The sequence below is a fragment of the Arachis ipaensis genome, chromosome B03, assembly GCF_000816755.2.
Source record: "Arachis ipaensis cultivar K30076 chromosome B03, Araip1.1, whole genome shotgun sequence".
Taxonomy (NCBI): domain Eukaryota; kingdom Viridiplantae; phylum Streptophyta; class Magnoliopsida; order Fabales; family Fabaceae; genus Arachis; species Arachis ipaensis.
The window spans coordinates 2,370,878-2,390,844 of record NC_029787.2 but is presented as its reverse complement, the minus strand read 5'-3'; the positions used below and the strand labels follow the sequence as shown (position 1 = coordinate 2,390,844).

General features: G+C 34.4%; 3 protein-coding genes across 14 annotated transcripts in view; 2 read left to right on the top strand and 1 right to left on the bottom strand.

Annotated features, from left to right (window-relative positions):
- Positions 1 to 4,035, top strand: part of LOC107629313 (histone deacetylase 9) — a 4,647-nt gene extending 612 nt beyond the window's left edge. The window contains exons 2-14 of one of the 2 annotated variants that reach the window (XM_016332075.2): positions 26 to 138; positions 258 to 375; positions 893 to 967; positions 1,060 to 1,279; positions 1,684 to 1,747; positions 1,912 to 2,004; positions 2,083 to 2,191; positions 2,339 to 2,388; positions 2,470 to 2,560; positions 2,682 to 2,752; positions 2,951 to 3,049; positions 3,588 to 3,654; positions 3,740 to 4,035. In XM_016332075.2, the coding sequence (XP_016187561.1) occupies positions 26 to 138; positions 258 to 375; positions 893 to 967; positions 1,060 to 1,279; positions 1,684 to 1,747; positions 1,912 to 2,004; positions 2,083 to 2,191; positions 2,339 to 2,388; positions 2,470 to 2,560; positions 2,682 to 2,752; positions 2,951 to 3,049; positions 3,588 to 3,654; positions 3,740 to 3,822 (1,253 nt within the window). In that variant the 3' untranslated portion in view covers positions 3,823 to 4,035. Of the gene's footprint in view, positions 1 to 25; positions 139 to 257; positions 376 to 892; positions 968 to 1,059; positions 1,280 to 1,683; positions 1,748 to 1,911; positions 2,005 to 2,082; positions 2,192 to 2,338; positions 2,389 to 2,469; positions 2,561 to 2,681; positions 2,753 to 2,950; positions 3,050 to 3,587; positions 3,655 to 3,739 lie in introns of those variants that run through there. The other variant, XM_016332076.2, reaches the window with a different exon arrangement.
- Positions 4,482 to 7,050, bottom strand: LOC107629314 (putative low molecular weight protein-tyrosine-phosphatase slr0328). 2 transcript variants are annotated; one of them, XR_001617947.2, is made up of 6 exons: positions 6,571 to 7,050; positions 6,218 to 6,353; positions 5,700 to 5,767; positions 5,515 to 5,601; positions 4,765 to 4,926; positions 4,579 to 4,734 (listed from the first exon to the last, which is right to left on the bottom strand). XR_001617947.2 is itself a non-coding variant. In XM_016332077.2 (5 exons), the coding sequence occupies exons 1-5, from the start codon at positions 7,039 to 7,041 to the stop codon at positions 4,846 to 4,848; spliced, it is 843 nt and encodes a 280-aa protein (XP_016187563.2). In that variant the 5' UTR covers positions 7,042 to 7,050; the 3' UTR covers positions 4,482 to 4,845. The 2 variants fall into 2 exon arrangements, 1 of the variants encoding a protein (XP_016187563.2); XM_016332077.2 differs by having other exon boundaries at positions 4,482 to 4,926.
- Positions 7,219 to 19,967, top strand: part of LOC107629315 (DNA polymerase epsilon catalytic subunit A) — a 21,849-nt gene continuing 9,100 nt past the window's right edge. For 2 of the 10 annotated variants that reach the window (XR_002358649.1, XR_002358647.1), the window contains exons 1-31: positions 7,219 to 7,520; positions 7,739 to 7,804; positions 7,907 to 7,966; positions 8,126 to 8,221; positions 8,527 to 8,687; positions 8,847 to 8,935; positions 9,023 to 9,240; positions 9,763 to 9,849; positions 10,014 to 10,148; positions 10,919 to 11,041; positions 11,746 to 11,829; positions 12,545 to 12,709; positions 12,802 to 12,978; positions 13,275 to 13,388; positions 13,630 to 13,734; positions 14,269 to 14,387; positions 14,483 to 14,624; positions 14,694 to 14,788; positions 15,042 to 15,147; positions 15,245 to 15,324; positions 15,432 to 15,608; positions 16,570 to 16,657; positions 16,828 to 16,908; positions 16,996 to 17,139; positions 17,504 to 17,599; positions 17,753 to 17,953; positions 18,048 to 18,102; positions 18,190 to 18,332; positions 18,415 to 18,884; positions 19,467 to 19,596; positions 19,688 to 19,885. Coding sequence is in view for 5 of the 10 variants with exons in the window: in XM_021117729.1 (XP_020973388.1) it covers positions 7,359 to 7,520; positions 7,739 to 7,804; positions 7,907 to 7,966; positions 8,126 to 8,221; positions 8,527 to 8,687; positions 8,847 to 8,935; positions 9,023 to 9,240; positions 9,763 to 9,849; positions 10,014 to 10,148; positions 10,919 to 11,041; positions 11,746 to 11,829; positions 12,545 to 12,709; positions 12,802 to 12,978; positions 13,275 to 13,388; positions 13,630 to 13,734; positions 14,269 to 14,387; positions 14,483 to 14,624; positions 14,694 to 14,788; positions 15,042 to 15,147; positions 15,245 to 15,324; positions 15,432 to 15,608; positions 16,570 to 16,657; positions 16,828 to 16,908; positions 16,996 to 17,139; positions 17,504 to 17,599; positions 17,753 to 17,953; positions 18,048 to 18,102; positions 18,190 to 18,332; positions 18,415 to 18,884; positions 19,467 to 19,596; positions 19,688 to 19,885 (4,167 nt within the window). In the remaining 5 variants the exon portion in view is untranslated. The remainder of the gene's footprint in view (positions 7,521 to 7,738; positions 7,805 to 7,906; positions 7,967 to 8,125; positions 8,222 to 8,526; positions 8,688 to 8,846; positions 8,936 to 9,022; positions 9,241 to 9,762; positions 9,850 to 10,013; positions 10,149 to 10,918; positions 11,042 to 11,745; positions 11,830 to 12,544; positions 12,710 to 12,801; positions 12,979 to 13,274; positions 13,389 to 13,629; positions 13,735 to 14,268; positions 14,388 to 14,482; positions 14,625 to 14,693; positions 14,789 to 15,041; positions 15,148 to 15,244; positions 15,325 to 15,431; positions 15,609 to 16,569; positions 16,658 to 16,827; positions 16,909 to 16,995; positions 17,140 to 17,503; positions 17,600 to 17,752; positions 17,954 to 18,047; positions 18,103 to 18,189; positions 18,333 to 18,414; positions 18,885 to 19,466; positions 19,597 to 19,687; positions 19,886 to 19,967) is intronic. The other 8 variants (XR_002358646.1, XM_021117729.1, XR_002358648.1 and 5 more) reach the window with 4 other exon arrangements.

Genomic DNA, 19,967 nt, shown 5'->3' with positions numbered 1-19,967 from the left:
GATTGCTTAAAATTTAATATTGCAGGGGATGTTGGTAGTGTTTACTTCGGGCCAAACCATCCGATGAAGCCTCACAGGCTATGCATGACTCACCATCTTGTTCTCTCATACGAACTTCACAAGAAGATGGAAATTTATGTTAGTTACATACACTTTCTGTTACAAATTTTATATGTATTTGGGGTTATTGTTACCTCATCTGTTCAATATTGTGTGCTTCATTGCGTAAACAATGATTTCCTCAATGTATGATGCAGCGCCCACATAAAGCATATCCTGTTGAGCTTGCCCAGTTTCATTCAGCTGACTATGTTGAGTTTTTGCACAGGATTACACCTGACACTCAGCCTTTGTTCTCCACAGAATTGGCAAAATGTATGTCTTTCCATATTAATATACTATCTAGTTCGAGTGCGTATTTATTTAATTTTTTTAATTAAACTAATGCGGGGAACAGTAAATGAATTTCTTGTTGCTTGTTGAATTAGACATGAGAGAGCAGCCGCGGTAGAAGTAGTAGGTTTATTGATTTGTAGCAAGTGTTAAAAAGTCAAGTTTTAGAACTAGGCTGACATATTTGGGGATAGCCTCTTTCATATTGTTACCATTTTCTTTATTTCTCTCTTCTTTTTTATTTTATTGTTCTATCATACTACAGTGTTGCCTGATCCCTGAAGTAGACCTACATGTGGGGAAACAGCTTAGCTTTTTGTGTTGTTATTGTTGTCGTCGTCATTGTTGTTGCTGCTCTATATTTTATACCTACCAGACTTGCAAATGAGCTTATGCCTTAGTTTGCTGCTTTAGAGAAATAGGGACGGTGGCGGTGTTGTTGTTGAGTGGCATATACCAAAAAAATTAACAAGTTTCTTCTATGTTATTCATCTTTCAGATAATCTTGGAGAAGACTGTCCTGTATTTGACAACTTGTTTGAATTTTGTCAGATTTATGCTGGAGGAACTATAGGTAACATGTTTGTACTCGTGATTGTCTTCATTTTTTGTCCTGGCTTTTTTTGTTGTATAAAAAATGATTGACAAGTTGACATCTACCTGCAGATGCTGCCCGTCGACTAAACAATCAATTGTGTGATATAGCTATAAACTGGGCAGGTGGGTTACACCATGCTAAGAAATGCGAGGCATCTGGATTTTGCTACATCAATGACTTAGTTTTAGGTATCTTGGAGCTTCTCAAACATCATGCCCGAGTTCTGTATATTGATATAGATGTCCACCATGGTGATGGTGTAGAAGAAGCCTTCTACTTCACTGACAGGTTAGCTATTTATGTATATCTTTGCAAATTTGATTATTTGATAGTTATACATGAGGATATTATTATCAAGAAACGTAAAGTTGTCAAGGCAATATTTATGTTAATTAGTGAGCCGAATTTACGTTTCTTGGTAAATACTGGCCAGCCTTCTCGTGTTTTCTTTAAGTTTGTCTTTGGACTGTAGCTGTAGACAATCTTTAATCTTATGATGGCTATAAATATTATACACTTATCTTTACTCTTATGTTGGCTATAGACAAGCATGTATTCATGAATCTTGATACAAGCTTCATATTATGGTCATGACTAGCACACTTCTCAATAAGCTTGGCCTTATGTGGAATGTGAATTTTCTGCTTGGGGTTTTTCTATTTTTTGTTGAATGGTCGATTTTTTAATGACAGGGTGATGACTGTCAGTTTTCACAAGTATGGAGATATGTTCTTTCCAGGTACTGGTGATGCTAAGGTAATTTTCTTTACTCTCTATTTTTTGTAAGTTGTCTGGTTTCAGGCACCACTTGACAGTGACACATTGCTAGTTGCATATTTGTTAAAATTGAATATTTTATTCTTTGAAACATTCTGAAGCTCTATTTTTGAATGATTTGAACTGATATTACTGTATTGAAGGAAATAGGAGAAAAAGAAGGCAAGTATTATGCCATAAATGTCCCATTCAAGGATGGAATAGATGACCCTAGCTTCACTCGACTTTTCAAGACTGTAAGTCTCTCTCGCTCTGTGCATTATTTCTTACTTGATTGCATTTAATCTGAAACTCTGGAAATTTCTATGCTGTAGATTATCTCTAAAGTAGTGGAAACATATCAACCTGGTGCAATAGTTCTCCAGTGTGGAGCTGATTCACTTGCTGGAGATCGCCTGGGCTGCTTCAATCTCTCTATTGATGGTGCATATCTCCCAGTAAATTTTCTTTTCTGTTGAAAGTGTCATTGCTGGGTTTTTGTGTTGGCTCATCTATACAAATGCTAGTACCCATCCAATTATTTGGTGGCTTGGCTTGATTGAAAGATTAACTTTTGATGCTTCTTTACAGGTCATGCTGAATGTGTCAGATTCGTAAAGAGATTCAATTTGCCCTTGCTGGTGGGTTTATATCATTTTATGTTTGCCTTAAATTCACTTATTATTTTGATTCACATATACATGAGTGGACTTCTGTCACAGGTCACTGGAGGTGGGGGATACACAAAAGAAAATGTTGCTCGGTGTTGGGCTGTCGAAACTGGAGTTCTCCTTGATACGGAGCTTCCTAATGGTACACTTAATCAGCCTTATCCTGCTCTTAAATTGATACAGCTTGTAAACGTATTTATTTAAATTTATTTATTCACTGTAAAACTGTTGATGTAGAGTTACCTGCTTGATCTGACATGCAGAGATCCCAGATAATGATTATATTAAATATTTTGCACCAGACTTTTCCTTGAAGATTCCTAGTGGGCACATCGTATGTGTTTCTCAACCTTTGATTAATATTTAATCTGTATTTTTTCATTGACTTTGGTTGCACTGTCTCTGTTTGCCACATGACATTGCCAATTTACATACCAATTTAATTTGGACTTATGTGCATATGGTGTGCAGTAAAATGTTTTTTTGGAATACAACTGGTTGTTCTTATTATCTTTTGCTTTGAAATGAACAGGAAAACTTAAATAGCAAGTCATATCTCAGCACCATAAAAATGCAAGTCTTGGAAAATCTTCGTTGCATCCAACATGCGCCAAGTGTACAACTGCAGGAGGTATATTTCCCCCTGAAACAGGAACATTCATCTAGTTGAGAGCTAATTTTCTTGAAAAATATTTCATTTCTTTTCTGTTGGTTGTCTTATGATTTTACATGCAGTGTTCTTATGAACGTGGTTATAAATCAATTAATTTTTCTCGGGATTGAGGGTTAGTGTTCAAGTAATTGAAATAAATAAGTCCTTCTTATAGGCTGTTCTAATTTATTTTCCCAAGATCCACTAGTAGATTGGGGAGAATGGAATGCACGAGTTGGGTGGAAGTCGATTATACATATTAACTGATACAGTAAATATGGCTAGGCTAATCCACATTTAAATTACCTACGACACTAATCTAATACAAAGGTTTATGCATGCGTGTAAACTTGGAATATCTAGTCAATCCTTGATGTTGGAGGCACTCTTTATTTTGTTTGAATTTTTTGGTTTGGATGCAAACTTGTGACTTGCTCCTTACCTAAATTAGTAATATTTATTTGCTTGTTTATTTAAATTTTTTTTTTCAAAAATGCAAATGATTTGTGTTGCACAGGTTCCACCTGACTTCTACATTCCTGATTTTGATGAAGACGAGCAGAACCCAGATGAACGCATTGATCGTAAGCAGAAAAATATATTCCTATTCCCTCACGAGTTGGTGGCAAATCATTTGTTTATTGATTTTGATAATTTATCTTTTTCCAGAACACACACAAGACAAACACATACAGCGTGATGATGAATACTATGAAGGTGACAATGATAATGATCACATGGATATTTCATGAAGATGGGCTGAGCTATGTGGTTCCCCGTTTTTTGGTAGAGTGACAACTTCACTAGACAAGGAAAATGTAATTAGATAGAAACACCCTAGTTGTATCAACGAAGCAGTATAGTTGAACTTACCCAAATCATTGATTTTCTTTTGGGTAAAGTATACTTTTTGTTCTTAAAGTTAGTTAAAAATTTTAAAAATACTCATAAGTTTCATTCTGTTTTGATTTTATTTCAAAAATTTTTTATTTGCATCAAATATATTTTTAGTGACTAATTTTTAAAAAAATTATGACTAATTCAACAATTTCACAAGAAAAAATTTCAACACTAGCAAATCAGATATAATTATCATGTATTATTGTTAAATTTATCTTAAATTAATTTAGTTGTTAAGAGTATATTTGAAATAAATTGAAAATTTTGAAATAAAATTATAACAATAAAATTTAAGAGTATAATTGTAATTGAAATTTATAAATTTTTTTTGGCGAAGGCCTATTTTTATGGAGTGGGCATGTTCCACACACGTGTATGATTCATTATGATAACTGATAAGTATCAAGAATTGAACAAGCTTGGTATTCGAAAGAACTCGAGGATTACGTATCATTGACAATAATATTGCAATTTAGCTAGCTTACTTAGGATTGGAAGTCAATACAAGAAGTTGGTATCTTCCCTAACTTGAGAAATGCTAACATTCGGTGCTAGCTTTAGTATCAAGTGCAAGATAAATGTTGGGTGCAATGCAGCAAATGCAGATAAGAACTAGTATCTGTCCCTTGGAAGGACTTGGAACAATATAATTTTTTTCTGCTATAATATCGTGTCGGGTGTTCATTCTGGTGCACAAGATGAACAAAAGAATCGTATATATTTTATGCGTGACAATGGGTTTACATTCATTGAAATTGGGGGGTTAGGAAAAAAGGCACTAACTAAAACCACCAAAATAAATGGTAATTTTGACAATGATATAAAAACAAACATGTTTTTCACCAAAACTGGACCTATTGACCACGTAAAACGTATTAGGATTGTCGTACATGTTCATTTTCAGCCAAAATATTTTCCAGCAATGATCCGCAAGCATCTTCAAGCAAATCTAATACCTGCAATGACACATAATAATGATATAAAAGCAGAGCATTAACCAAGGGTAAATATTTTCTTACAACAGTACCTGTTTCGTTAAGTGGATTTCCAATATGACCAAACAATAATTATATGTGAAAAGGAAAAAAAAATGTATTATTTCCTGAATAAAAAGTATAGCTCACTGCTCTTACTTTAAGAAATCTTAATAATAGTTATAAGAAAGATGCATGTAGAAAATTGACCCATACCAAAATGTTCTAAGCACAAAGGATAAAACAATTTACACTTAATGAGGAAACTCTAGTTAGAAAATAACAAATGAAAGATAACCATATGACACTGGAAAGAATGTCTCAACTCTCAAGGCACCAACCGTAGAAGAAATATATTTAATTAGGCTTGATTGAACAAAATAAGAGTATTCACAATATAATTTCAGCTCTCAAACCAATTTAACTAGACATGACAGTATAATGCTTGGTCTTCTTTCTCAATCATTTAGTTGAGTTTACCAAACAATTCATTGTTATTTTCTAACTAGAGTTTCCTCATTAAGTTAATATAAATGGATCAGATGGCAATGAATAGCAGAACATGAATACCTTCTCAAACCCTTGCGGTCCACCATAATAAGGATCCGGGACTTCACTTTCATCATGCTTCTTACAATAGGAGCACATCAACTTAACCTGTATCATCATATTCGCACTAAATAAACCAAAAGTTGACAGAAGAAACAATATGAATACGAATTCCCCAAAGACAAGTGAAATTTCATAGTACCAACCTTTTTATGTGCATCATCTGGTAACTTATATCTGGCTCTCCAACTATTGAAAGACTCCAATATGTCCTCTGAGCAAAGAACAAACCCCATTACTATGTATAGCCGAAAAACAAACACGAAAACATAAAAGGTGGACTGCAGTAACATGTCACGTCTGGATGTCACATTTAACATCACAATGTTGCATCATAATGAAACATGCTGATAAATTAGAAGCTAGAACTTGAATTGACCAATTGATGTATATGTAGAAAATGTAATGTTAAGTAATCCAAACATAGTGAGACATAATACTAAGAGAGAATTGGCTTCAATCACAGTTCACTTCCACAATCCAAATGGAAATTACTAACCTATGTACTCCCTCCATTTCTTTTTATGTCACGATGAAAAATTTGAAATATTATTAGATGTTGAATCAATGTAGCTGGATAAAGTACCAATTTTCAAGAACGGGCACTATACTAGATTACCAACACTGTATCAGATGCCATTATCTAATAGGCCAAGCTACCTACCTCTGTTTTGCATGTCCATGGCTAGAATAAGATCAAAATCAACGAAATCAGATGGCTTGATCGGTCTCGAAATTGAAGTTATCTGAATCCCACGCTTCTTTGATGCTTCCCTCATCCTCGGATCCGCTTCATTCCCCTTCGAGATCAATAAACATTCCCAAATATTAATTTTTCTCTCTTTATCTTAAAATATATATATATTTTTTCTCATACATGAAGAATTCACAACATAAAGTAACGACAGCTAAAACAAAAGTATAGTGAAATGCCATAATATTTTTTCACTGTATCACCCTCGCGAATCTATCCTATAGTACACTAAAATATAGATTTGTTTTAGAAGTTTAACCTACCTCGTGATAATCGATGGTGCCACAAGAATCGATGTTGAACTTTGAATCGAGACCCCTTTTCTTAACCAAGTCCTGGAATACTCCTTCCGCAGCTGGGCTTCTGCATATGTTGCCGAGGCACACAAACAGCACAGAGAATCGCTCTCTCTGTGTTGGGGATGACGTGGAAGATGCCATTGATGCTCGAATCACCCAACGACGATAATTATTATTCACACATCGACGGTTGATTCCGCAGAGAATGGAGGAAGATCGAAAGGGAAAGGTTTTTGTTGTGATGGAGAGGGTAAAGTTTGGAACTTGAATGAGAGAAACGAGGAATGAGGATTTTGGGGTAAGGGTGCGAACTTGGGAACAGTGGCAAAACCGTAAATTTGTGAGATTCCCATCCTTGCTGTACACTGTCCTCATATTTTTCGGTTTTCTCTCCTCCTTCTTCTTCTTCTCTTCCTTCAACTCCACCATTACCATAACAATAATAACTGAACCAATACTGGATTGGGCCGATCAATTAGATTGGATCAAACTGATTGGGCTCAACCTGGCCCACCATATGGCCCAATTTGCAAACAGCTCGGAGTATGATTGTTGGGCTTGTTATTTAGTGGGGGTATTTATGTCATTTTGTCACTATCTCTCCCACGGGAAAAAGCGCGGGAAAACGCACACTAGTTCTAGCTTCAGCCTCTACCTAAGATCAGAGAACAGGATTTTCTTCCTTCGTTTTGCTCTTCAACTTCACATAACTTCCCAACTTCGCCAGAAAACTCGCCGATCTCCTGCCACCAATGAACGGCGATGCCCGGAGACGCGACCGGAGGGACAACCCCAAGAGGTCGAAGAAGCAGAAGCTGATTTGCAGTGCAGAGGAAGAACTTGAGGCCAGATTAGGGTTCGATCTCTTCTCTGAGGGCGAAAAGCGTCTTGGATGGTTGCTCAATTTTGCATCTGTAAGCCACTTCATTTTCCTTTGTTCGTTTTTTTTTTCCCCGTTGCTTCAAATGTGTGGTTTTGTTGCTACCATCACCGATTTTCCACTACCTCATATTGGTTACACTTGACTTTCTTGTTTTTATTTTCACTAACGATTTTATGCAGTTGCAGCAAGTTGGTTTTTCTCTAAGATGCTATTCCAAGGGACTGATAGTTGCTTTACTATATTTTGCAGTCTTCTTGTGAGGATGAAGAGACCCACAAAGTCTACAGTTGCGTCGATCTTTACTTTGTTACACAGGTATTGCCGTATTGCTTGTATAAAATGCTTCTCCTGATTCTCTTTCCACGCAAATAGTAATCTGGTTAGGTAAATTGTTCACTGAACGGAGTATGCTTGCAGGATGGATCTTCCTTCAAGACTAAATACAGATTTCGTCCTTATTTCTACGCAGCTACAAAGGTGAGCAAGCACAATCGCATGCATGATTGTACAGACTGCAAATTATCAGGGTTTAATCATGTGTATATGTGTTCATCAATTATCATGCTCATTGCTTTCAACTTCTGCTAATAAGCATCATGATGTTGGTGCCATTTATGGTTTGCATAACTGTAATAGAATAAAATGGAGATGGATGTTGAAGCATACCTGAGGCGCCGTTATGAAACTCAGATTGCAGACATTGAAATTATAGAGAAAGAAGACCTGGATCTTGTAAGCAATTTATGCATCTCTCATCTGCTTCAGTTTAATCAACTTTACAAATCTGCATTTCACATTATTTTTTTATGATCTGTTTTCTTGAATTTTAATTATTTCCGTAGTCTTAAAGGTCAAGTCAATGACATAGCCAGCCTTAGTATCTTGCTACTGTTTGTGAATTTTACAGTGTTTTCTGAAAAAGAAATCTAGCATTTATGTTTCTTTGAACTATTCATTTTGGCTTTAGTTCAATATTACTATGCTTGCTTTGTTTCTCCTCATAAACAAATTCTGATTTAATTCCATTACTCTCCCAGAAAAATCATTTGTCTGGCTTAAGAAAACCTTATCTAAAGCTATCATTTGATACCGTGCAACAATTGATGACTGTAAAGAGTGACCTGATGCATGTTGTTGAAAGAAATCAGGCAAAGTCTGATGCTGCAGAAGCCTATGAGTCCATATTGACTGAAAGAAGGTATATTGAAGTTTAATGAGACATGGAATTGTTGGACTGAATTATCATACCTGACTTCCTTTAACCATGCAATGATATATTTTAACATTGATTGGTTTTTCAAAGATAACTTCTCTTTTGTTATCTTGTCTGATCCTTTACTTGTTTCTTGCATGACAGAGAACAAAAACCACAGGACTTTATAGATTGCATAATTGATCTCCGTGAATATGATGTTCCTTATCATGTTCGCTTTGCCATTGACAATGGTACTTTTTTTATAGTTATTCCAATGATTTAATATATATAATTGGTATTATTAGTTACTATGACACTCAAATTCACATGTGACCCAGATATACGCTCTGGCCAGTGGTATGATGTTTGCGTGTCCAGTACTGGGGTTACACTTGAGAAGAGAACAGATCTTCTGCAGCGTGCCGAAGTTCGTGTTTGTGCATTTGACATTGAGACCACAAAACTTCCACTCAAATTTCCTGATGCTGACTATGATTTGATTATGATGATTTCATACATGGTAGATGGACAAGGGTATTTAATCACAAATAGAGAGGTAAATCTAAATTAGTTACACTGATGTTTGATCAATCTCTCTCTTACTGTTGTTCATATATTATTACGAAGCAAATCACTGAAAACATGTTTCATCAAAAACCTCTTATCAGCAGTCTCATAATAAATATTTTTTTATTTCTCTTTCTTCTCTTAACAGATTCTTGTTATTTAGATTATTAATCTGCAAATGGTTTGTGTTCCCAAGCATCCTGTATTTTAGATTTTTAGGTGCACATCAGGTTGATTAGTTTGCATCGAACTATTGAATATAATGTGGGTCTTTGATTCTATATTTGAGATATATAACTAGAGGTTAGAGTAAATAGCATAGGCATATCCAATGAATCATACACGATCTGGCAAGTTGAATTAGAGTAAACTATATAACCCTTGTGCACCAACTGTAGGTGTTAATTGATCCAGAAGTTGTGCATCCATCGAATGTATCAGAAAGATTGAACTGTTATCTTGCTGATAGCCATAACAAATTGTTATATAATTATGGTGCTTTGATTTGCAGTGTGTTGGTGATGACATAGAGGATTTAGAGTACACTCCTAAACCAGAGTTTGAAGGCTGTTTTAAGGTTACAAATGTTCAAAATGAGGTAAAGGTTTACATCAATTCATGAATAATGTGTTATTTTACGTCATTTGCTTACTAATTACTTAAAATCTTTCCCTTATGTTTTATTATGATGCTTTCTATTTTGTTCAGGTTTATCATCATCTGTTTTCCTTTTCATACGAATGAATTTTATTGCTCTTGCAGATTGAACTTCTTAGATTATGGTTTTCTCACATGCAAGAGGTGAAACCTGGTATTTATGTGACGTATAATGGTGATTTTTTTGATTGGCCATTCCTTGAGAAAAGGGCAGAACATCATGGGTTCAAAATGAGTGAGGTATGTCACAAGTTTCTTTTTGACAGTACTATAATTTATGCCAATTGTTGTTAATAGCTCACCTTGGAGAATGATTCTTGCTTCTTGTAGTCTTTGAGGCAATTTTTTTGCTTTTGACTGCAATAGTTATGACTTTCTTATTTATGCCATAGTTAATAAACGGATTTTTTTCCCCATCTTGGAAGTTCTGGGAGAAGAAGTGTTGTTTAATGGCTTCTAGTTCATATCTTATTCTGAAGAATATTATTTTAGAGGTTAAATTACTTTTCAAGGTCTTTGTAGTTTCAATTAAATTTTAATTAGATGCTTATAGTTTGAAACTTCATATCTAATTTTTGTATTGTATATTTTCAAATAGTTCTCCATGGTTTAAACATTTCTAATCAAGTGCCTATGCTATACAAACATTTTTCAAATATATCCCTCTAGTTTAAAAATGTGATCAAGTGTTTCTATTTTGGATGAGAAATTGCTGTTTTCTGCTAAAAAGTTTATTGTATAGGGACTTGATCACAACATTTTGAAAGATAAGGACCTAATTGAAAAATATTTACGTAGTATACCATTTAATGAGAGATGTATAAATTATAGGAATCAGTTTCAATTTTTTTTTGTACAATACTAAATTACAAACTTTAAATTATAGGAAGCTAATTGAAAGTTGAGTGAGCTATAGAGTATGCAGAATAATTAAATCTATTTCAGATGATTTCTCATTCAAACTTGTTAATAGAATATTTCTTTTTCAACTTTATTATTTAATCTTGCAGGAATTGGGGTTTCAGTGTGACAAGAATCAAGGGGAATGTCGTGCTAAATATGCTTGTCATTTAGATTGTTTTGCTTGGGTTAAACGGGACAGTTATCTCCCTCAAGGAAGCCAAGGCCTAAAGGTAAAAAGTTTGTATTCCTAAGTTCTCAATCTTTTTGCATATTATTTTGTCCTTTTTAGTAAATTAGTAATATTTTTAAGAGTTCAATTTTGATGTAGTAAGAAAGCTTTATTACACTATCTTTCAATTAAATTCTTCCATGTACTTTTCTAGTTAACCATATTTTTTGCTGTGTTCGCAATTGGATAATGGTCTAATCAGTTTTCAGCATTAATACATGTTTAATATGAAAGTTTTAGGTTCACATTGATTTTATCTTTGAAATTTGAAAGATCTAACTTCTCTCCACCGGCTATAATCTCATGAATACTGAATAATGCTAATGGCAGTTTTCATTGAAGACCTTATTTAAGTTGAAGTCCTCTCAAATGGAATCATCAATGACTTCACAGTAAATTAGTAGGCTGGAAATTTACGATTAATTCTCGACTACTAGATAAGAGAATTATAAATAGTTTTGTCTAGTTACTGATGGAGGATGTGCTATTTACATACAAGAACAATAATGCCTTGTCCGACTTGGTGGGGTTGGCTATCAATTTGAATAATGTAATTTATTTAACTTATTAGCTACTTAATCTAAGTTTTATATTTGTCAAATGTGAAAATGAATGGTTATTTTTACATTGAATTGAACTGTCAGCTTCCTAGAATTTTTATCCTTTTTTGCCTGACTTCTTATTTTTTCCCCTAAATTTATTTAGGCTGTTACAAAAGCAAAGTTGGGTTATGATCCCTTGGAGGTGAACCCTGAGGATATGGTTTGCTTTGCAAAGGAAAAGCCTCAGGTATGATTGGTTTTGATACTGACTAATGTCTTTTTTGCCTCTTTGCAGACTGTAATGATTGTGAACAAACTAGATGTTCACTTGGTTGCCTTGTCCCAACTGTTTAATTTCCATTGAAGGAAGTGTAGTATAATTGTGATCTTTTTTATTTAAGATAGATAAATGTTATTATTTGGCTAATAAAAATGTAAGACAGTAGGTTTTGAATTAGAATTAGTTTTCTGTGTTTTGTTCAAAGGGGGACTTCTATAATATGCTAATTTTCTAGGAGAAACAAAGCTCTTCTTATTTCTTGGGTCTTTTGGATTCTGGTGAATATCTGAACCGTGGGGTTTGCATATCTTTATACCAAATTCATGGATGTGTAGTATACCGATTGTTGCCTGTTTAACTGTGAGATCTACATTATCAAGAAAAGATGGATGGGAAGTTTCTTAAGTGCCGTGCCATTTTTTTTCCATGTTCAAAGCAACTGTGCAGTCTTAGTTCTAGTTGGAAGGGATTATTATTTTTTGTCCCTGTTTTTTAATGGTATGCCATAGTTTGTGATTGGAGTTCTCAATCTGAAAATTTATGCTTCCGGCTTGTCCTGAAATATATTGATAATTTTATTGATTTAAGTTTTGTTAATTTTAATCGTTATTGCCAATGATGGCTTCCTGATTTCTCTTTTTATTCATTTATTTATTTTGTTTGTTTTGAATTGTTACTGCAGACAATGGCTTCCTATTCCGTTTCTGATGCAGTGGCAACTTATTACTTATATACAACTTATGTTCATCCCTTTATTTTCTCCCTTGCTACTATTATACCCATGTCACCAGATGAAGTCTTGCGCAAAGGCAGTGGGACCCTCTGTGAAATGTTGCTCATGGTTCAGGTGGGCTCTTATGCACATGTTCAGTGAAATTGATTTTTTTTTTCCATTTCCTGGTTACTTGTTTCCCTTTTAATTATTTGCATCTGTTTCAGGCATACAAAGCGAATGTTATATCTCCTAACAAACACCAATCCGACCCAGAGAAGTTTTATAACAATCATCTTCTTGAGAGTGAGACATACATAGGTGGCCATGTAGAATGCCTAGAAAGTGGTGTTTTCAGGTCTGATATTCCAACTAGTTTTACACTAGAGTCATCTGCCTATGAGGTTTGTTGTTTACTACATTTTTAATTATTGATTCTTGACTATTTACTCCTTTCTGTATTATACATGCCATTCAATAAGAATTTTCATATCTAGATGTTATTTATTCCCTGCATGGTTATTTTCTCACTCCCTGCAAAATAGGGAAAGTGGATTGATTTGTGAGGCCAGAGATGCAAACATTAAAAACCATTTTTATCTACTCAGTTCTGGTTATTTGTAATGTATGTGCGTGTATCTATATTATCATGTTAGTTCTGCAGATTTGTTTCACTAACTGCTGACTGGTGGTGTTCCAGCAATTGATCAACAATCTTGATAGAGATCTACAGTATGCTATAAGAGTAGAGGGTAAAATGGATTTGGAATCTGTCTCTAATTATGATGAAGTAAAGAATGCCATCATGGAAAAGGTACTAACTGTGGTTTTTAACAGGCCAAAAATTTTCATTACTACTTACTGTCCTGTAATGATGTCTAAAGTTGTAATTGTTTGGTTTCTAATATTTTCAAAAACAGTTATGTCATTCAATGCCATCATGGTGGCTAATAATTAGTTTATTTCTTGAATATGTTGTAAGCCTGAAAATTAAAATATTTATTTTTGACACCAATAAAAAGATTATCATGACCAGTTTCTCCCTGTCAATGCAGCTTTCAAAATTACGAGATGTTCCAATACGTGAAGAATGCCCCCTCATTTATCATCTAGATGTAGCTGCTATGTATCCAAACATAATTTTGACAAATCGACTTCAGGTATGCGTTCCACAATATTATAATAATACTCGGTAGCTGGAAATGCAATTATACGAGCTTTTTTAACTCAGAAGTACGTCTTTATCCACTATAACTTGAAGAATTTAAGCTATGAGAGGAAAACAGAATGAAATAATTATGTTTGTCTTTTTGAGGTCTTATGTACTCGTGAGACTTCCTGTGCATAATAATGCATATAGATAAGTTTGGTAATTCTCGAATATCAACATTTTCTCCAATTTTACTTGGTTGGATTTCTTAAAAAATTGATAGTAGGAGGAACCTGCAGAAGTGGCCATGCATCTCACCACAATGTCACAATGATTTCTTAGCTTTTTCTGGCCAGATTCATGTGGATTATCACTTCTGTTAGAAATGATATCTTCTTGATTCTATCAACTTCCAAGTAAAAATTTGGAAGAAAATTTAAGAATGTTTGTGCTGCTTATGCTGTGTTATTGGGATTTATCTTTCTAAAATCTGAAGTTATGATGCATGCTGGTGCCTTATGTGACGTCTCTTTCCTATTTGTAGCCACCGTCAATTGTTTCAGATGAGGTTTGCACTGCATGTGATTTCAACCGTCCTGGAAAGACATGTCTACGCAAACTTGAGTGGGTTTGGCGTGGAGAAACATTCATGGCAAAGAAAAGGTGTGCCTCTCTTTTTGGTTAATGCTTGCTATCATTAGCATATTGCAGATTTATTTGTGCATAACTGACTGAAATATCTATTTGAAATCTTTCAGTGACTATTATCATATAAAGAAGCAGATTGAGTCCGATTTTGTTGATGGTGCTAACGTGAGGTTATCAAAATCTTTTCTTGACCTGCCCAAGGCAGAGCAACAATTAAGGCTGAAAGACCGTTTAAAGAAATACTGCCAGAAGGTTGGTATTGTTTTTTTAACAACTTTGTTTCATAATAAAGGTCATACTTAATCAAGATGGCATTCACAGGCATACAAGCGTGTTCTTAACAAACCAGTTACAGAACTCCGTGAAGCAGGAATCTGCATGCGTGAAAATCCATTTTATGTTGACACTGTTCGCAGGTGAGTTAAGATAATTGTATATCGATTGAGTAGTAAGTTAACCTTTACAGTATTTAGTTGATGATAGATAATATGCCCTTATGGTGTATAATCTGCAGAACATATTTGTTAATATAAGTTCATAAATTTAATATTGTCACATTAAACTTCAACTTCAAACATAATCTCCTCAATTTTCCTTGCTCCATTGGTTGGTTGCTTTCTGTTATAACTTCTAAACCTTGGTTTTGTGCTATCTGGTTCATGGTTCAAGTTTCCGAGATAGAAGATATGAATATAAAGGCCTTAATAAGGTTTGGAAGGGAAAACTTTCAGAAGCCAAGGGCAGTGGAAATCCTATGAAGATCCAGGAAGCACAAGTATGGATTATATTTATAGGCTTGTTCATGGTCAGGTTAATATGGTCAATACATTTTTATGTTAGGTTTCATTTTGTTTGATTATTTTGTGATCCAGGACATGGTTGTGCTTTATGATTCATTGCAACTTGCTCACAAGTGTATACTTAATTCCTTTTATGGATATGTTATGCGCAAGTGAGTATATTGATCTCTGTTTTTTGAAAATTTCATACACGGGATCTATTCAATAAGATCTATTATTCTTCTTTTAATCATCTTGTGTATCTATATTTATTTTATAGGGGTGCTAGATGGTACTCCATGGAAATGGCTGGAGTAGTCACATATACAGGAGCAAAAATAATTCAGAATGCCCGCTTGCTGGTAGAAAAAATAGGGAAACCACTTGAACTAGATACTGATGGTATCTGGTGTGCACTTCCTGGGTCTTTTCCAGAAAATTTTACTTTTAAAACAAAGTATGTTTTATTCATGATTTGTGTGGTTATTTATTTAAATGACTATAACCGTACTTGAAATATAATATACCTGTAACCTTTGGTTCTGCTTTCTGTTTTTAGAGTACTTAGGACTGCACTAACGATTTCTATCTTTTCACCTTGGTCTTGGATGTGCTCATAAAGCACATTCAAGATGGGTGCCATGGAGCATATAGTCCTATTAGGAGAATCAAGATAAAAAAAATAAATAAATGAATTACTAGAGTTGTGGAGACAAGCTTTGGATGTGTATGGCAACTCTAGAGGATTAAGCTATAGCATCCAAACTGAGTGGTCAAATTGGAGAGTGCTTTGGCTGTTATTTGCAATAGAAAAGTACGACTGAAGCTTAAGGGTAAAAATAAATCTTAACTGCATATTGACAATGTGTATGAGACTAGGTCTTGGGCTAGCATGGATGGAACGTTGCAATAAATGAATGGGTTGAGTAGACAAGATATAATAAGGAATGGATGCATTAGAAAGAGATTTGGGGTACTGCCACTTGTAGAACAGATGGTAGAATTAGGTGGTTTGAATATGTTTGATGAAATCTTGTAGCTAAAGGTAGGGGGGACCTAAAGAAAACCATATGCAAATCATTAAAAGAGACTTATTGGTTTAAACATGAACATGATTTTTGATAGAACATTATGCCATTATTAGATCCAGGAAGCTGATCCTGTTACTGGGACAAGGTTTAACTGTTCACTTGTTCTTGTTGAGGAATACTTCAGAAATTGTTAACTGTGCTAAAATTTGTAGGCCAGATTTCGGTGATTGTTTTTAGGGTGTAGGCAATTCATTCAGCTTCACCTTTTTAATCTTTACCCTTCTTTGTCTCTCTTCCAAAACTTAATTTTCTCTGCCTACTTTTGATGGTTTAGAATCTTGGTAGTTAGAATTCTGAAGAATCTTTTTCATACTTATTGCATTGTAGAGATTCGAAAAGGAAGTTGACAATCTCATACCCTTGTGTAATGCTAAATGTTGATGTGGCAATCAATAATACAAATGATCAGTACCAGGTAAGCTTGGAATTCTTTTATGTAAAAAGCAACTAAATTCGCAATATGCTACATGTGCTTCTTATATTTGGTGCTTTGCAGTTAATAGATTTGCAATCTACTGTTTTCTTTACTTTTATTTATTTTAAAAGTTAAGTACTTCATATGTTATATTTCCAATTTTCTGGTAGACACTCACAGATCCAATAAGGAAAACATATACTACCCGTAGCGAATGCTCTATAGAATTTGAGGTGGATGGACCATACAAGGTAAACTAGAACTGTAGTTTATGATTTGAATATTTTCCCGTGCTTCACTATTTGTGAATGACTTATATATGGTTTGCTTTGACGTAGGCAATGATTCTTCCTGCTTCCAAAGAAGAAGGAATTTTAATTAAAAAACGATATGCTGTTTTTAATGATGATGGAACCCTTGCAGAGCTTAAAGGTTTTGAGATCAAGCGAAGAGGTGAACTGAAACTAATAAAAGTTTTCCAGGTAATATTGGTTAAGATCGTTAGCTTCAAGCACAAAGCATCATAGTATTTAATATGGATAAATCATTAGGATTAAGGATATCTGTTCCTACTTTCTTCTTGATGGAACACATATTCAAGTGAAAGTTGAAAGTGGAAGACAAGTTATATTTATTTTGGCAATTTCTATTCAGCCATTTGCTTATTTCTTTCCTGATATTTTTTTTTTTTGAAAAATACAAATACTGTAACTTAGCTAATATCATTTCGAAACTTGGCAGCTGCCTATTCACTGACTTGGTTCATGTGATAATTTTGTGAAAGTTCTCTTTATGTTTAGAATGATTTTATGACTTTGTTTCTTCTTTAACACATTCTTGTCACAGGCTGAGCTATTTGACAAGTTTCTCCATGGCTCAACCTTAGATGAATGCTATTCAGCTGTTGCTGCTGTGGCAAATCGCTGGCTTGATCTTCTTGATGTATGCTAAAGATCCATGGTTTACTGTCTAATTTGATTTTTGTATTAAGAGCCTTGGGATTTGTTTGTTTAAATTAGTTTGTTGAGGATATATTTGGTCATGATTTGATATAACCTTTGTTTCCTTATTTTGTCATTGCTTTCTGACATACAGAACCAAGGGAAGGATATTACAGACAGTGAGTTGCTTGATTACATCTCAGAATCAAGTACCATGAGCAAGTCATTAGCTGATTACGGTGAGCAAAAATCTTGTGCTGTCACCACTGCCAAACGTCTTGCCGACTTTCTTGGTGATACAATGGTCAAAGATAAAGGTCTTCGATGTCAGTACATAGTAGCAAGTGAACCTAAGGTACAATAAAAAAAAAATTATCTCTTTTGCATCCACCCACAATATTTTGCTAGTTTATTGCTTAGTGATAAGGAAAAACTCATCGTCTCTGCAGGGAACACCTGTAAGCGAGCGTGCTATTCCTGTTGCAATATTTGAAACAAAAGCTGGTAAAATTTCTTGTTTTATGATTAACAAATAACAATTCTATTCTTCTTTGCATTTTAAACAAGGAAGCATTTGCATAATGTTTGCAGAAGTAATGAAGTACTATGTTCGAAGATGGTGCAAGGCCTCATCAGATGTTGGCATTCGGTCCATAGTTGACTGGTCCTACTACAAGCAGCGGCTTTCTTCAGCAATTCAAAAAATTGTCACAATTCCCGCTGCCATGCAAAAGGTTTTAAGTTTTCCTTTTGGCATATTGAAGTAATTGATTCTTGTATTTTTCGTATTTTCTCTGAGGAGTTTAATACTTACAGATTGCAAATCCTGTTCCTCGGGTAGCTCATCCGGATTGGTTGCATAAGAAAGTTCGTGAAAAAGAGGACAAGTTTCGTCAACGAAAATTAGTTGATGTCTTTAACTCATTTAAAAGGGATGATCGCTCAAAAAGGAATAGTGATTCTAATGGTGTCAGCCTTATGGCTGATGAAGAGACTGTGATTGACTTGGAGGATTTTGGAAACAAGGCCAGGAATTTGCCAATTGGTCCTAGACCAATTATACGGCATTATAAAGCTAATAATGAAGGGAATTCAATTAAGCTCAGTGGTCATGGAAATTCTGAGCAACAACATATTGATAATAGCAGCAAGGACGAGTCACTTTCACTTTTTCAACAAAAGGAAATATCATCTGAAATTGTAGACAGAAATGTTGATTATCAAGGATGGCTTGAAATAAAGAAGAGAAAGTGGAAAAGTATCCTGGAAAAGAGAAAAAAGCGAAGGTAAAGTTCTCATTGCAATCTTAGTATTGAAGTCCATTTATATCAATATCTATGATTATATTTTGGTGTGATTATTCTAAGATCAAGCACCAGAAGTCAATGATGGATTGTTTGGATCTTCTACCAAAAATGATTTGTTTTCTGTGTTGGGTTTATTGATGTTACCCACCACTATGATTGTGACAGTTAACTACGACAGCACAAATGAAAGCCCAAAAGGGGTCACAGCCAAATTGGGCAATTACTTGTCTTTGGATTTTGTTTGAAGAAAGTCTTATGTATATCTCTTCAGAATTTAGTAATTGCTAATATATCCTAAACTTTGGGGAAATGTAATTTGTATCATATGAATGCCTAAAAATTTTCTTATACTTAGCTCCAGCACCAGCAAAAGGGCCAATAAAAAATGTTTTCCACTGACTTCGCTGGTGAGCCCCTGTCATTCTTGTACCCTACCCATTGGCCACTTTGTAGGGGTTAACTCCTAAGTCCTGCTTAATATCTGAATGTTCATCTCTGGTTTTATTTTTGTGAGCTTCCCATTATTATTGATTGAGTAAGGAAGCGAGTTGACTTTTTCAGATTGGAGAATTCAAAGAAAGCTGATAGGATGAATGATGTTCCTGAACAAATGAATGGTACAACTGGTAGAACAAATGTCAGTTCATATTTTAGAACGAATGAAGTAGCCCTGAAGCAGTACCATTGGCAGGTAAGTGCAATTAAATTCTGTAAAGACCAATTGGTTTTAAAATAAGTATATGGTCTCTTGATTTCCTTATTCTAATTTTCCTGTGGTTCAGATAATACAACTACTTCAGAGCTCACAGATTGGCCAATTTTTTGCCTGGGTAGTTGTTGATGGGATTATGCTTAAGATTCCTGTTTCGGTTCCTAGAGTCTTTTACCTCAACTCAAGATCACCAGTTACTGAAGAATTTCTTGGCAAAAGCGTCAAGAAGACACTTCCTCATGGAAAGCAAAGTTATAATCTGTATGAGGTACTAGTGATTTTCTTGTATATATATATATATATATATATATATATATATATATATATATATATTTTAAAAAAAATATTTT

Coding starts and splice junctions, on each gene's coding strand:
- LOC107629314 (XM_016332077.2), bottom strand. CDS start 7,041: ATGGTAATGGTGGAGTTGAAGGAAGAGAAGAAGAAGAAGGAGGAGAGA. Junction 6,354..6,570: donor GCACCATCGATTATCACGAG/GTAGGTTAAACT, acceptor TTGATCTCGAAG/GGGAATGAAGCGGATCCGAG. Junction 5,602..5,699: donor CAGATGATGCACATAAAAAG/GTTGGTACTATG, acceptor ATGATGATACAG/GTTAAGTTGATGTGCTCCTA.